The sequence below is a fragment of the Eucalyptus grandis genome, chromosome 2 (assembly GCF_016545825.1).
Source record: "Eucalyptus grandis isolate ANBG69807.140 chromosome 2, ASM1654582v1, whole genome shotgun sequence".
Lineage (NCBI taxonomy): Eukaryota > Viridiplantae > Streptophyta > Magnoliopsida > Myrtales > Myrtaceae > Eucalyptus > Eucalyptus grandis.
Genome location: NC_052613.1, coordinates 16,521,933 through 16,538,889, shown reverse-complemented (window position 1 = coordinate 16,538,889; position 16,957 = coordinate 16,521,933). Strand labels below are relative to the sequence as shown.

The 16,957-nt window shown below is 39.2% G+C and overlaps 2 protein-coding genes across 4 annotated transcripts; one reads left to right on the top strand and one right to left on the bottom strand.

The window, feature by feature from the left end:
• Positions 1 to 334: 334 nt before the first annotated feature.
• LOC104434676 (probable glucan endo-1,3-beta-glucosidase BG4) lies at positions 335 to 1,354 on the top strand. Its single transcript, XM_010047560.3, has one exon. It carries the CDS (start codon positions 335 to 337, stop codon positions 1,352 to 1,354), a length of 1,020 nt encoding a protein of 339 aa, XP_010045862.2.
• A 181-nt stretch (positions 1,355 to 1,535) lies between these two features.
• Positions 1,536 to 5,418, bottom strand: LOC104424827 (dual specificity protein phosphatase 1). Of its 3 annotated transcripts, none has more exons than XM_018868003.2 (6): positions 5,283 to 5,418; positions 4,499 to 4,672; positions 4,216 to 4,351; positions 3,718 to 3,838; positions 2,487 to 2,632; positions 1,536 to 1,855 (listed from the first exon to the last, which is right to left on the bottom strand). In XM_018868003.2, the coding sequence occupies exons 2-6, from the start codon at positions 4,607 to 4,609 to the stop codon at positions 1,806 to 1,808; spliced, it is 564 nt and encodes a 187-aa protein (XP_018723548.2). In that variant the 5' UTR covers positions 4,610 to 4,672; positions 5,283 to 5,418; the 3' UTR covers positions 1,536 to 1,805. The 3 variants fall into 3 exon arrangements, with proteins under 3 accessions (XP_018723548.2, XP_010035639.2, XP_039163726.1); XM_010037337.3 differs by having other exon boundaries at positions 5,210 to 5,327; XM_039307792.1 differs by lacking the exon at positions 5,283 to 5,418 and adding an exon at positions 5,033 to 5,057.
• Positions 5,419 to 16,957: the final 11,539 nt, after the last annotated feature.

The following is a 16,957-nucleotide window of genomic DNA, read 5'->3' as shown; positions in this document are numbered from 1 at the left end:
AACGGGCTTGGATTTCCTCCAATTAATTTCCAAAATTATAGCCTTAACATTAGTATATATAGTTACCGGGATGTCCCTTTCTTCTCTTAGGATACATACATTTATACAAGAGCAAAGGCCCTAAGATTCGCGGCGGGTAGGTTATTGCGTATTTTTTCTCTTGCATGGCGATGTTATTAGATCAAAGGAACTAATTCTCGTATTTTATTATTTTTTATGTCATTGTTGGAAAAACATTAGCATCGGATTAATGTTACTATGTTTTCTAGGGTGTTGGATTTCTGATTGATGATAAATTTCATGTGTCTTGAGTAGGGTAACAAGAGTCCCAAAGATGGCATTGGTCAACGTGATTCTCATGCTATTAGCATTCACATTCGTTCACCACCAAGTCACAATCACGGAGGCGCGGCTCGACGTCGGCGTGTGCTACGGAATGATCGGGGACAACCTCCCTTCTCCAGCGGCTGTGGTCCAACTCTACCGGCGCTACAAGATCGGCAAGATGCGGCTCTTCGATCCAAACCCCGCCACACTGGCTGCGCTGAGAGGCAGCGGGATTGAGGTCACGTTGGGCACCAAAAATCAGGATTTACAAACCATAGCGTCGAGCGTCGGTGCAGCTAAGACATGGTTCGACACCAACGTGCGACCGTTCATGAGTGATGTCAAGATTACGTATCTTACGGCCGGTGATGAAGTGGTCCCTGGAGATTTAGCTCAGTACGTGTTGCCCGCGATGCGGAATCTACAAAGTGTCGTCAACAGCTATGGATACACTGGAGTGGGGATCACCACTGTGGTTGCGACTTCTAACTTAGGGACTTCTTACCCGCCGTCGAGCTCCAAATTCTCCGACGCGGCTCGTGCCGACATGGTCGGGATCATAAAGTTTTTGTCGAGCAATGGCTCGCCGTTGATGATTAATGCCTATCCCTACTTTGCATATGCCTCCGATCCGGCCAACGTGAGATTGGATTATGCCCAATTCAGCGCGACTGGCCCGGTGGTTCGGGATGGCTCCTTGAGTTACTCAAACCTGCTCGACGCAGTCGTGGACGCCTTCTACTGGGCGATGGAGAAGGAAGGTGTGACCGGTGTGAATTTGGTGGTTTCCGAGAGTGGCTGGCCTTCGGCTGGAAATGGGGACTTCACCACTCCAGGGCTTGCACAAACTTATAACCGGAACCTTGTGAAGAGATTTCGGGCCAATGCTGGGACGCCAAAGCATCCGGACCGTAGCTTGGGAGGCTTCATCTTTGCGATGTTCAATGAGAATCAGAAACCCGCCGGCACTGAACAAAACTTCGGGCTGTTCTATCCCGCCGGCACACCGGTTTACACTGTATTTTGATTAATGCATCCCTTATAAGATAGGTGACAGACGCATATTTCTCTTTATCTAGCACCACTGAGATGGTGTGCAACATGTAGATGTAGGTAGTGTCCTACTATATTCAATCAATAATCTTTGACTCATTAAAAGTTTGATTTTATATTCATATCTAATTAATCTTGGTTTTCAAGTCATTTAGTTGATTATATTATGTTTTCTACAGTAGAATGCAAATACATGGTAAACGCATGGGTTCAATACCTGCTAAAAGCAAAAGTTCAAACCGGGCACACCAACCACAAGTTCCAAATGCGTCTCACTAGATATTGCCATCAAATTGTCTAACATATGTCTGCTGTTTTATTAAGGTGTCATCAGTGCCAGCATCGCCGTCGAACTGGTTCCAGAGCTTGCTTTGTTTTGGAAGCTGGAATCTTCCTGGTTTACTTTTCTGATCCGGTTTTATCGTCTACTCGATAACTTGTTTTTTTTCAGGTTCCTCCTTTTTGGTTCTACAACCTATATGATAGACAATCCAAACCACTTTTAGATATAAGAAACTCATCATTTTGCATCAACCGCATCCCGTGCATTGAAAATACAAGGCGTGAAACCAAACAACTGGTCATCTCAAAAGCTTAACACCAAAACAAAAGTGAAACTTTTGTCACTAATCCCTGATCAGACAAGTAAAGAACAGCAAATAAATAAAGACACGCTGCCCCGACAAATTACAAACTGCCAATCGAAGATTATCATTGTCAATCCACTTGGCAAACATTTTGGATATGCATAACAAGCACAGTGGGCTAAAAACAACGAAGACAAAGAAGATGTTTAACATTTTTAAATCTAGGATAGACAAATGAAGGGGAACAGAAAAAAGGGTTGCAAGCTTAAAGCAATCTGTTGACAAAAACCAGAGTTTGCGCCATCTTAATCCAATGCACAGCAAACGCTGTTTCTGCCAACCCTAGATTTTGCACCTTTGATGTCAACGATACCACCGATATATGGATGGAGTAAGAATATACAACAGGTTCTATGTGTTACCAGAAGCAAACTACTGTTTTCCCTTTTTGTTCATGTCGGATAGACACTTAACTATGCACATAAATAAATGCAACTAGTATTGACAATGATTAGGTACCTTGCAGAAATTTCTCATAGTCCTGCAGTTGTGACATGAAACCAGAATTAGGGGATGCTTGTGGCCGTCTGCTCTTCACATGTTCCAAAGCTTGAGAAAGGCTCATGCCATGCTTTTTCATGAGATAAGCGACAACGATTGTAACACTGCAGAATAAACATCTTCAGTTCAATAGATCACAAATCTAAAGAATGATTAACATTGAAAAAAGGTATTCATAGCTTTAGCAGGCAATTAAAGTCAGAGTCCAATGTATACCAGAAAAGTAAGTTCCGAGAAATCCATTAAGATTAAATAGCGACTGGCATTCCATGTTTATCTTTAGTCCGGACTATCATTTATGGCCCTTGACCTTTCAGACATAAATGTTGATATGTAAATGGTATCCAGTATGTTTATTCTTCTAATCCATTTGGGTATTTAATAGAAAGGATGAATATATATGATGATTTTGTATCCATAAAAATGATACAGGGAGCCTTTAGATGTGGTTTGAAATTGTACTTCTGATTTATGTACATAAATTAGCCAATTAAGTTTATGAGGAAACCTAGAGGGCAATGAATGATTGCATTTTTGACTACCTCTACAAGATAGAAATATAAAAATCCAGAGTAGCAGTAGTTCCTCATATGAAACTATTGGCACTATAGATATAGTAATGCTGACAAGATCAAAATGTTTCGAGAATCTGAGAAACCTTATCCTTTCAAAGATAGGCAGACATAGCATTCGCATTTCATTTGATGGTGGGAGATGATTTGAGAGCAAAACATTGAAAAGTCAAAAGATTTATCTCCTACAATATTGAAATATGCGTTGGGATGATCATGATTTCATAGCCACCTTCACATGGGCCAAATCCCAATGTCATTTTTATCAGAAAGATCATTGTAAAGTTATTCACACATCATGAAAAAATAAGAAGTTTGCTAAGGAGACATTTTAATTTGAAAGATTACCTGCAGGAAAGCTATATCTCCTACAATCACAACAACCATAGTATGAGACAGCATCAACACAATTATTAGACATTTTCATATAGACTCAATCCCCATGTAAACCACATTAAAGTGACATTTGAAATGCTGTTCATACATACTGAAATATGTCTGACCAAGAAAAATACATACTATAAATGATGTTGTAAAGAAGATTGTCTGAGTAGACATGAACTATGCCCCAGCAATGTAAATGGAAGATATTATCTTAAATGTAATGGGAGAATCACCTTCTAGATTTCCCAACGAAGCAATGAACCAGCACACCTCCACCCAATCTCTTGGCTTCATCAATAAATTCAAAGCACTCGTCAAAGCATTCTCTTATGTTTGTGTCTTCTCTATCCGTGACTACCTCGATCAAAAAAATTTCAACAGCATAACCAGGTCATATATTTTAGTTCCAATGGCCAATGACAAAGGCAATCTTTCCAAATAAGTATAACTGCAGTTTATGAAGATTAAAACGGAATATTTGTATCTAAGATATAACTGCAGTACTTTATGCCACTAACCCCAAAAAAAAAAAAAAATTGCATTGTGCCTTGGACTGCACTATCTCACAACTTGTAATTTGAGTCTAATTATTATTTACCTTTTCAAACATATCAGATTGCACTGAGTAACTTGTGGAATTTCATATGGAAAGAAGCCAAAATATAGTGGACAAACGTCGTGTGCTTGTTGCAACTATCAAGAGAAAACAGCCAATACAAGAAAATCAATACCTTTAATGACTTTATACACGAAATCATCTGGATATGCAGGTTCCAACGCACTAGCCACGATTAACACGTGCATCACATTAAGGTGTTTAAGGGCATCTTTGTTTTTTGCAGCGCCAACAGATCCCAAGAACAGACCCTTTACGTCAATCATATAGAATAACATCAGCAGCAGTATCCATCAAACAAAAGTGGCCAAGGAACATAGAATGAACATGACAACCAACCTAATGCGCGTAAAATGGATTTGAGGAAATGCTAGAAAAAACCACTGTCAGTAGCATACCTCTTCGATTTTGCACGGATCCTTGTCTTTATCAGTCCATTCGGTTAGACTCTTTCTCACATTTAGAAGCTTTTGGATCTGAACCCTGATGGATTCGTCAAACTGAGCCATTGCCCGAATAAAGTACTCCGACTTTTCTTTTCGTTCCTGACTCCACAGTAACCTCACGTTTCTCTGACAAGCAAGCATTTTTCCAGTATCAGTATCGAGATGAGCATAACATGGAGCGCCAATTAGCAAAGAGAAAAAACAAAAATGTACTGATTCAAAACGATGATGAAGAACCAACCCTATCGCCCAAGCAACAGTCATCGATCACGCCACATGAAAGTTACTCACCAAGCGAAAGACAGAATTCACTGATCAGTCACACCCATTGATCAACGCATAAACCCGATCCAGACTAACATTGCATCTTACACGAACTCAACCCAGTCAATCCACAGAGAAATCAAGCAAAATGTCTTGACAAAGCATGCAGAAAACGAAGAATCAAGAATCAAGAATCAAGAAGACAGGGTTTGAGACACGAACAAGTCCATCGAACACCACGCTATACAAACATGGGAAGAACCCAAAACTTCTCCAGATGAAAATCGAACATCCCAGAAAATTCCCGGGTCGGTGACATCTACAAGATCGAGATCAAACCACCTAGGTTCTTCTTGCTTCAAGTGAAAACGCGAATCTATCAGGAGGCGAAGCAACTACCTAAGGGAGATGACCCGATTGAATCCGATCTTCGTAATCGAAGGCGAAGGAAGAATCATGGGAGGAGCTTTACCTTGGTGAATGGCCTGATCAGGCGTAATCTCCGACGACGACGACGACGACGACGACGACGACCTCTGGATCTTGCGGTTGCTGGCAATCGATTCGAGTTGAGAATGTTCGTTGGGGGTAGTAATGGGCCTAAAGAACAGGCCCAACAATGGGCAATTGGATCTGCTATGGAAACGGGCCGGGTTGGTTATGTCCAATTCGGTTGGGTCTTCAGTTTGTAAATGTGCTTTCTATTCAATATGAAAATACATCAAGCTTTTTTTCCCTTCCTTTTTGGAATTTCGAAAGCGTCAGAATGCGGCGAAGAATTTTTCTCAAATAACTGCATTTTGGAACTATGCTTTGCTTGAGAGAGAGTGAGGGGTGGCTTCTGATTTGGATGGTAAAGTTAGATGTCATGTATGAATTAGGCCTGCCTTAAGCCTGCCTGATTGAAATCTTAGGGCTGATTTTTTTATGAGGTCGAAATTATATTGGAGTGTCATGAGGTACCTGGTTCATGATTTTTAATGATATTGACCCTAATTATTTTGGCTCCAATGATGAATTCGATGACTATATATGATAAAATTGGGTACAATCTTAATTGAGATTTTGAGAATACCAATAATGATTTTTCTAAATTTGCTTATTAGTGATTGCTTTTGTGTACTTTTGATGTAATTGGCATTAACAAAACTATACTTGAAAGGCATATAATTAAGGGGAGATCATGTACTTTTGTTTTGCAACTCAAAGGCCTATTTATGGTGCTTGGCAAGGTTCTCGTTCCATCTTTCTCACTTAAATAGCACCTTTTTAGACACAATTAATGCGGTCTCAGTTGGCCAAAACAGCCAATTGAATTTGTGTAATGAAAAGTTTCCACTTTGGGAAATGGTCATTACTCAAAACTTGACTAGGACAATAGAGGATTATGCGGTTTACTTTTGAGTCAAGGCAAATTTCATAGATTAAGGGTCCGCCGGTTCATGATGTTTGTATTGTGTTGAACTAGAAATTTTTTTAGGTATCCAGATTTTCACACTCGTAATTCTAGATTACAGATAAAAAAAAATAGAGATGAAAAACTCACATATCCTTTGAAGCATAAGATTTTGAAAAGACTCAAATGACATATCCTTTGAAGACATAAGATTTCCTGGGCCGAAAAGACAGCACAAAGTCCTGGCCCATGACGTCCTCCTTTGTACTGTTTGCGCTTGCGCTTGTCGGGGTAGAGGGAGGAAGCCCCTCGATAAAAATGGGCTCCCCAAGGAGCCCCCGGCCACACAACCCTTCGGGGTTGTGGGAGGCCCGCCGGTGATCCTCGCGATGCCTTCCCCCGGTACTACCCCGGGGCGTGGTACAAGGAAATGACCCGGTCCGAGGGTTAGGGGGAGAAATCCCTCGAAGCCCTCGGTTGGCTGGCTGGCTGACGTCCTCCTTTGTACCGTTTGCGCTTGCGCGTGTGTGAGAGAGACAGAGACACAACCTTTTTATAGTTCATTTAATTGAATGATGGCAGGACATTTGGTGGCTATTCTTAATTTCATCTAATTTTGGGCTAATTATGAAAGTGAGCAAGCTTCAAATGACACGGAATGTCCTATTATGAGTGACCGGTGCACCACACGGAGCATAATAACCAGAAAAAAGAAAAAAAAAAGAAAAAAAAATCACAGATCACCTCCCTCAATCTAATCCATCGTAAGTCTATTATCTATGCTTAAAAAAGGGTCTACTTCGCTTGGGAGTGCTCCGGGAGATGACTTTGCATCTATGCATAAATCATTCAAATTCAAATTTTTTCCTCAAGCAAGATCATTGGACCAAAACAAAAAATAAATAACCGGCTGCCTTATCAATTATTTTGTGCGATAAATAATTACCCTTTTCGTATAATCCAATTATTTTTGAGAATTGATCGAGAGATTCACATAAGAAATAGTCTTTTTATTTTCAAAAACACAAAAGCGACTTTGGACATGTGAATCACGCTATTGCAGACAATGCAAACGTGAATCATGATAAATAGAGGTAATAAGGCCACTATGTCGGCAAGTACACATATTCCCATCGTATCATACAGTTATAACATTCTAATTAACAAGGGTTCTAAAAAATTTGCAAATTATTATCTCTTTCTAGATCTTCTACGGCATCCACGGAAATTTGTGATTTTGTCATAAGATCTTCTTACCTTAAACGAAGTTAGAGATGTATTTTTAATTGACCTTAAATGTCCATGTAAATCATGGATAATAACGGGCTTGGATTTCCACCAATAAATTTCCAAATATTATGGCCTTAACATTAGTATATATAGTTACCAAGATGTCCCTTTCTTCTCTTAGGATACATACATACATTTATACAAGAGCAAAGGTCCTAAGATTCGTGGTGGGTAGTTTCTTGCGTATTTCTTCTCTTGCATGGCGATGTTATTAGATCAAAGGAACTAATTCTAGTATTTTATTATTTTTTTATGTCATTGTTGGAAAAACATTAGCATCGGATTAATGTTACTATGTTTTCTAGGGTGTTGGATTTCTAATTGATGATAAATTTCATGTGTCTGGAGTAGGGTAACAAGAGTCCCAAAGATGGCATTGGTCAACGTGATTCTCATGCTATTTGTTCACCACCGTGTCACAATCACGGAGGCACGGCTCGACGTCCGCGTGTGCTGCGGAATGATCGGGGACAATCTCCCTTCTCCAGCAGCTGTGGTCCAACTCTACCGGCGCTACAAGATCGGCAAGATGCGGCTCTTTGACCCAAATGCCGCCGCACTGGCTGCGCTGAGAGGCAGCGGGATTGGGGTCACGTTGGGCACCAAAAATCAGGATTTACAAAGCATAGCGTCGAGCGTCGGTGCAGCTAAGACATGATTCGACACCTACGTGCGACCATTCAAGAGTGATGTCAAGATTACGTATCTTACGGCCGGTAATGAAGTGGTCCCTGGAGATTTAGCTCAGTACGTATTGCTTGCGATGTGGAATCTACAAAGCGTCGTCAACAGCTATGGATGCACTGGAGTGGGGATCACCACTGTGGTTGCGACTTCTACCTTAGGGACTTCTTACCCGCCGTCCAGCTCCAAATTCTCCGATGCGGCTTGTGCCAACATGGTTGAGATCATAAAGTTTTGTCTAGTAATGGCTTGCCGTTGATGATTAATGTCTTTCCCTACTTTGTATGCCCCTCCGATCCGGCCAACATGAGTTTGGATTATGCCCAATTCACCACAGCCGGCTTGGTGGTTTGGGATGGCTCCTTGAGTTACTCAAACTTGCTTGAAGCGGTTGTGGACCCCTTCTATTGGGCGATGGAGAAGGAAGGCGTGACTGGTGTGGGATTTGGTGGTTTCTGAGAGCGATTGGCCTTCGCAAGTCATCAAGGATCGATTTTGACTCCTAATTAGGGCTTAAAGTGACGATTTTTCTTTCAACATGGCAATTTGCGAAATTGAGCATGCTAGTGGACTTAGAGTAGTTGCTAGACCAAATCTTGAAGAAGGAACAATACTTAATTATGACTAGAAAGAAAGTAATTTTATTTTTGGTCAATTTAGAATCTAAAACAAAAAAAATTCGGAAAACAAGGTTCTTAATCGAAATTTATGAAATTTTCGACATACCGGTCAAATTGATGCTAAAAGAAATGTTTTTGTTGATTTTTGATTTTTTTTTTCTAATTTTTTTGGTCAAAGGTTTAACAAAAAGTCAACAATTTAGTTTATTTAAGAAAAGTGAAATTAAAGCTACATGACATTTTTTTGGGTGACAAGCCAATTTTTTTTTATCTAGAGTTGACTTTTGGTCAAGGAATCTACTAAAAAGTCAACCGTTTAACTTTTCAGGTTTTTCTAAATAAAGCTTAAAAATTGTTTAAAAACAATAATGCGAAAAGAAGAAATGAAAAACGATACTTTTTGATCAATTACGGACTCTGTTGCGATTAGAATGCTGAAATGCAATTTTTTTTTTTAAACTTTTCAACATGTTGATTAAAAATCAAATGCCAACATCCTCTCATGATATATCGTGTTCTTGGTCAATTGGATAGCATTTTGGTTATCGCAAAAAATAACGTAGGCTTTATCCTGCTTAACACTAAATTCTATAACTAAAACGTTCCAACCAAGAGCTACTTTTATTGCTTTTGCTACTATCATGTATTTTGCTTTGGTAGTAGACACAATAATTGTGTCCTCTAAAGTTGCTCTTCGACTAATGATAGAACCACTGAGGGCAAAAACATAACTTGTCGAAGATATCTTTTTGTCAAAGTCGCTGCATAGTTAGAATCAATGAAGCCAACAACCGAATGTCCTATACATAACATTTGTTAAAGAGATCCTGCATAGTTAGAATCAATGAACAACAATTGAATGTCCTATAGATAACCTTTGTTAAAGCAAAACCTCACATCTGAGGTACCCTGAATGTATTGAAAAATTCATTTCATGTCTTGCTAGTAAGTTTTACCTAAGCGTGCCATATACCTACTCACAATACTAACAGCTTGTGAAATATCTTGAAGAGTGCAAATTATGGCATACATGAGACTACGCATAATACTAGAATATGGAATTCGAGACATCCCATCTTTCTCCTTTTTAATTTTAGGTGACAAAGAAGCCGAATGCCTAAAATGGGATGCTAAAGGATTACTTACCGATTTAACATTCTTTGTGCTAAAGTGCTTAAACACTTTCTTAATATACTTCTTTTGCGAGAGGTATAACTTCCTAACTTATCAGTCTCCATGAATTTCCATACCTAAAATACTTTTGGCAACTCCAAGATCTTTAATCTCAAATTCCTTGTTAAGTTGCTTCTTTATATTTTGTATCTATAATATGATCTTCATTGCAATAAACATTTATTCCACATATAATGGTAAATAATTAAAAGAACCATCATGCAATCTCTTATAATACACACAACTTTCATGCGCATTTCGCGAGTAGCTATGACTTAATATAAAGCTGTCAAACCTCTTGTACCATTGTAGTGGAGATTGCTTGAGACCATACAAAGAACATTTTAACCTACAAACATGATATTTTTTACCCTCAACAGTGAATCCCAGGGATTGAGACATATAGGTTGTGTCCCCAAGTTCGTCATGCAGAAAAAGTGATCTTGACATCAAGTTACTCAAGTTCTAGATCATAAAAGACTACTAATATGAGCAATGCACGAATGGAAATATGTTTCATAATTGGAGAGAATACTTCATTGAAGTCGATCCCCTCCTTTTGACAAAACCTTTCGCTACCAAACATGTCTTAAATCTTGCATCTTCAACTCTTGGAATTTACACCCAACAACTCTTTTGCCCTCAGGCAATTTCACAAGTGTGACATTCCAAATTTTCACTTATGCTTTCAATTAAATTAATTAGGCATTTTATTGACGCGTTATAGGATTGTTCTCAAAGCTAATCACTCTCGAGATAACTAGATTATTTGGGGAAGCCATTAAGGATTCTAATGTAGTAGACTTGAGAATTCGACCAGAAATCGGTTATTCGATCGTGCTCATCTTTAGAGGCCATTACGGCATAGTTAAAAATAAATTTGAGATTAGAGATAGGTCGATTTGACTGAGATGTGTGGCTAAATGTGGATGGCTCCACTAAATTGGAAAATTTTCGTTGACCGGCACTAGATTGATTTTTCTATCGTTTTGGTACCCCATGTTCGTATTTGAATTCTTGAAATTTTCACGACAATCGAAAGTCACCAATGCGTCGAGTGGGTTCATTGTGTCTTGAAGAAAATCAACCACGAGTCATTTGCACTAAATTTTTTTGAAACCTACCCGGTAGCTTAAGTTATGCTAAAAACGTGCTAGAGTGAAATTACCACGAATTTGAGTCCGATTTCAAAATTGAAAGTTCTGTCATGTCACAATTAATTATAAGAACGTTGACTCAGTCTCAGAAGATTTTTTTTGCAAACCGAGACTTTTTGGGAAAAAATCATCTTAAGGCCCATTTTGTCCAAAAAAAGTCGGGGATTATTTTTGATCGCACAATTGGGAAACCAAGTGGGATCAATTGGTGATGAAAAATACCAATTTGATCTTTGAGGGGCTAATTAAATTTATGAGGGTCAAATTGGATTGAATCAAGAAGCAATTAAGTCCAATTGAGGGAGAAATCAAGCAAATTCGTAGCTCCCCCTTACCTAGGCTTTTTGGACAATTTCAAGGGTTGTAATTGGAGCCTTGGTGGCTGATTTGAGGCCATGAAAGATAACCAAGCTTGGTGGACAAGTCGGATAAGGTCAAGAGAACATTTGAGGAGAAATTAAGCTAAGCGGACCCCTTTTGTTCCCTCATCCTCTCCCTCTTCCTCTCATCCAGTCGACAACCTCCTCTCCCTTCCTTATTATGCCATTTTCAGAACCAGCAGCCAAGGAGAAGCCATTGGACGCCAACTGAGGCCACTACGCCGTCGCACGACATGCCGGAACGCCATCCGCCGTTCTCGCGCGCTGCTACCGCTTCGCACTCAGTTGCGCTACCCTGATGTCTAGCAGCCTTCTCCCACGTCTCAGCTGAGTCCTAGGGTTGTCCCGAGTAGCTCAGGCTGCTGTGAGTTGCCTCCGACCGCCGTGAATAGCCATTCGAGCCGCCGAATTCTCCGCCGGTCCTTGCCGCCCCATCTAGCCTTGTTTCCTCTCTTTTGCAGCCAAGAACATAAGCAAAGTGCAGTGGGTTTCCAGCATTGTGTAGGCCCATTTTGGCCTGCTTCCCAACCCCGAAAGTTTGGCCCGCTTTGGAGAGAAGTGAGCCTCGTCGCATCTCCGACAATTTGAGCCAATCGGATCGCCGAACAAGTGAGTTTAACTTATTAATCCTCGCTTAGTAGATTAATCATGCTTAGGGATTGTTTAGTTTAGGTTAAGATTAATTAGATGGTTAGATTATATTAGAGTAGTGAATTTAATTAATTGTCAATGCATGTTAGGTGGTTAGTTAATGCAATTAGTGAGAAAATAGACTCTAGTATTTATCTAACGATTCTTGAAAATTTTTCGGGTTCGTTTTGGTGTCCAATTAGGCATTACGGGCCTAAGTTGGATTTATTGGCATTTATTTATTATTTTTGGTAATTATTTAATTAATTAATTATTTTTTGGAAATTAGGCTAGGATAGCCGGCAATCGAAATTTTGTGCTTGTTATTGTAGTGCAATCTGTTTATTTATTGAGTTTTAATTTGTGCTAATTTTGTCTGATTGTGATTTTCGATTTTATTCCTAAATTGGCTTAATTTTGGTAATTAATTAGAAAATTACCGAGTGTCGGTCTACAATACCAAAAATCTATTTTGTATAGTGGGAGGTTCAAAAGTGAAAACCTTGTATTTTGGCTAAGGCCGATCATGTACCCACACATGTGTATTTTTATCGGGTTTGATAAAAATGGTAAATTGATTGTATGATCGGAATAGTATACTATAACGGCTTGGTAACTCTATATGTCATCTTGGAGAAAGAACATTATACAATATCGGTTCGGTGACTCTATACGTCATCTTGGAGATAGGATGATATATCATATTGGCTCGGTGACTCTATATGTCATCTTAAAGAAATGACGATATATTATACTGGTTCGATGACTCTATATGTTATCATAGAGAATGAATGGTATGCAATACTGGCTTGGTGACTTGATATGTCATCTTAGAGAATGACCAATATGCTATTTATTAGCCTCTGAGGCAAGCTACTATCTATATATTACCTAGGGTGAGCAGTCTTGGATTTTGATCAGACTCATAAAGAGTATTGTTTTGACCAGGTGATGGTTCGATAACATGGAATCGACCGAGTTGATTGATCGATGATTCGATCTAATTGAGTGACTTGATTGTTGATATGATTCAATGAAATGTTAAATGGTATTGACTTGTAGGAAGGAGACTGAGGCCAAGGTAATTCCTCTGACCTGTGTTGTGCTTAGGTAGCCCTTAGGATGTATTTGCTTCCTAATCAAGTTTTAGGAGGGTAGAACTCGCTGAGACGTAGTCTCACCCCATTGTGGGATAACATTTCAGGTCCCTAGATGGCAGCACCTCCACCTCCTGAGCATTTTGGTATACCGGAGGAAATCACTGAGATATGTTATCACATTCCGATACACTATCACCCTGAAGGCTTGGAATATGTACTGGTGAAATCTACCGTTTGGGTTGATGTGGGTGAACCCCAAAATGTGCCCCACAAATACTAATTGTGGTATCGCCATTACAATGATGGACGAAGGGTGGGCCTAAACCGGAATCTGATGTATCTCTGTATGTTTTAGAGGTAGCGTTCGAGAAGGGGATAACAGATCCCAAGGGTGGATCGGTGGTTGATGCGAAGAATCCCAAGCTTGAGGGTGATTTTGACTTTTCGGTGAACTCAGCAGTGGACTTCAGCTGGAGCATGGAAGAATGTGAGATTGTCGAGGAAGACCCGGAGGAGGACCTAGAGGAGGATCCATGGGAGGATTGAAAACCCCACCCCTGTCTTGCAAACCCTATGTTGTGAAGGACCTAACTTTTGTTAATAGTATTGTAATATATACTATATGGTTTGCAATGTATAAAAGTGTTGTTGTGGTTTTTCAAGTTTGAAAAATATGGCATTACTTTTCTATCTCATTATTTTATTGTCTGGGGATTTTATATCTGCTTTTGTATGCGTATTAAAATGAAAGGGTTAGCGATGCATCCTGGGACGTCGCTATTTAATCAACCATGCCGGGATGGGTGTGTGCTTGAGGATCGGGACGTGACAACAAGATCCCAAGCTTGGTTCTTATGAAGAGGCTCCATCTCTTCATTCATTGCAATAAGCCACCTCTTAGATTTAGAACAAATAGTAGATTCATGGAATATAAAAGGTTCTTTAATACTAAGCTCTTGAGCAATTGTAAGAGCATATGCTACCAAATCAGCGAAACCATACCTTTAGGGAGGCTTATTTGTTGTTTTGCCCTTGCAGCCAAATTTTGAGATTGTTCAATTTCTTTTATTTCTTTTTTGATAAAATCCAAATCTTGTTGCTTATTGTCACTTTTTGTCTAAATAGGAATATCTTCAAATATTTTCTATGGATGACTACATGAAGCTCCATTTCTTTCCGAACATTCTCCTCATAAATACCTGTAGACTTAGTAATAACCTTTTTTTTTGTTCAAGTATAGAATATTCATCAAAAGTAATATTCCTATTAATTATAAACTTTGATGACTGAGGGTTAAAACACCACAGCCTATATCATTTAATCTTGTTTGCATAACCAACGAAAATACACTTCTTAATCCTAGGTTCAAGCTTATCCTCTTTTACATATTAATAATTAGGGCATCCAAATATGTTTAAATTAGAATTATCAAAAGGTTTACCTAACTATACTTTATTAGGAGTCTTACATTCGATTGCAGTTGAAAGATAATGATTCACTAAATAACATGCTGTGTTCACAACATTACCCCAAAAATCTTTCCCAAGTCCACCATTAAAGAACATATACCAAGCTCTCTTTGAAAGTGTTTGGTTCGTGTGATTTGCCACCCCATTTTGTTGAGATATGTACCTGATTGTTCGATGTCGAATAATCCCCAAATCTTCATTGTATTTGTTGAAATCACCTTTGCAAAATTCAAGACCATTGTCCATTCCGAGATGCTTTATTTTCTCCCTAGTTTGATTTTCTATTAATATTTTTTCACTTCTTGAACATATAAAAAATGTTACTTCTACGCTTCGAGAAATAAATCCAGACTTTCCTAGAAAAATCATTAATAAATGTTAGAAGATAAACTACACTACCTTAAAATGTTACCTGTGTTAGTTAACACAAATTGAAGTGAATATAGTCAACTGTGCCATTCGTTGAGTGCACCCTGTACCAAAACTAATTGGGGGTGGAAATGGACACTTTGGCTGACCTAATTGGGGGTGGAAAGGGGGTGTTTCCAACCAATTAGTGTGTCCTTTGCTCATGCTACTTTGGATGTTGATCGCAAGATCTCCTATTCGAGGTTAAATGCCTCAGACATCTTGTTGCACAAAATTGTGATCAACTACATCTGTCCAAAATCTACATCAAAGATTGATGTCTCCCGTTCCGAAGCAAAGCTGATGTATGCCATCAATGCTGGCTGCAAATTCTCTCTGCCTCATACCATCCTGTTTTATATATACAGGACAGTGGTAAAAGACAAGGGATTGAGATAGCTAGTATAAGCACCTAGAGGGGGGGTGAATAGGTGCACAAACAAATTCTCGAGATGCGGAAGCGATTCTAGGCAAACGATAGAAAGGAAAATACGATCAAAGTAAAGTAAAGGTTAGGGAAGAGAAGATTTAACACAAGATTTATAGTGGTTCGGCTTATTCCAAGCTTACGTCCACTCTTCCGCACTGACAGCCCACCGGCTGGATTTCACTATGAACAAAAGAGAGGTTACAGCACAGCTTTTCCTTGATTCAACAGTGTATATGATCTACCACACTTCCTCAAGGTTTCTCACGAATATAGACTCTCTTTTGTTTACACGATTTTGCTCAACAAATGAATTGACTAAGAACAAGGAGCTTCAGACTTTGGAATTCTTCTATCGTGCACTCTTGAACAACTAGAACGTCTTCCTTATATACTCCTTCATGCCATCATACCCGTTGTGTGACACCCCTCGACGGCCCCCGATCCGATTTGGGTCGCCACAGTTTGCAGCGGGTCCATACAACCATGGGGGTTTACACATTTTTTTCTTTTTGATAGGTCCCTTACGCAATTCATATACGGAAGCACATCTAGCAAACTCCCTTTCCTATATTTAGAAAACGATGCACACCTACTAAATATCTTATATAAGTTAAAACCGAACACGTTTATTTACATAGAGCAGATGGACATCTTTAGTCGGTACATCAAAATGCCGTAGTTTTCTATACTCGCTACACTTCAAAAGATGACCGACATCTCCTCCCACAATCGTATGCTTAAGGTCCATCAACCAAAGGTGTCGGCGTTCAAAGGTTCCCTCCTTTGCTATCGTTCTCCTCGCGGTCATATCCAACCGCTCAAACCATCTACAAATCTGAAATGTTATTCCCAAAAGGGGTGAAGACAACCACTTCAAATAGATAGGAAATCCAATAACAACTCAACGCATCAAAAAGCGGTCATACATGCATTGCAGGCGTTACTTACCTTGAAACCATGCGCATACTATCATGCATCATCATATCAATTTATAACACATACATGTCGTATCATACATGTCATCATCGTCATGACATCATTACATCATACGTGTCATCATCATCATGGCCTCATTACATCATACGTGTCATCATCATCATGGCATCATCACAATACACATGCCATATCATATATCATCATCATTATCATCACCATGCATATCATCATACATATCATATCATGGGTGATCATCATATCACATATCATCATCATCATCATCATCATCATCATCATCATCATCATCATGCATATCATCATGCATATCATATCATGGGTGATCATCATATCACATATCATCATCATCATCATCATGCATATCATCATGCATATCATCATGCATATCATATCATGGGTGATCATCATATCACATCACATATCATCATCATGCATATCATCATGCATATCATCATG

Excerpts from the sequence above, each read along its gene's own strand:
- LOC104434676 (XM_010047560.3), top strand. The coding sequence starts at position 335 with ATGGCATTGGTCAACGTGATTCTCATGCTATTAGCATTCACATTCGTT.
- LOC104424827 (XM_018868003.2), bottom strand. The coding sequence starts at position 4,609 with ATGGCTCAGTTTGACGAATCCATCAGGGTTCAGATCCAAAAGCTTCTA. Across the intron at positions 4,352-4,498 it reads ATCCGTGCAAAATCGAAGAG|GGTCTGTTCTTGGGATCTGT; the intron begins GTATGCTACTGA and ends ATTGACGTAAAG. Across the intron at positions 2,633-3,717 it reads TTCGTTGGGAAATCTAGAAG|TGTTACAATCGTTGTCGCTT; the intron begins GTGATTCTCCCA and ends TTTATTCTGCAG.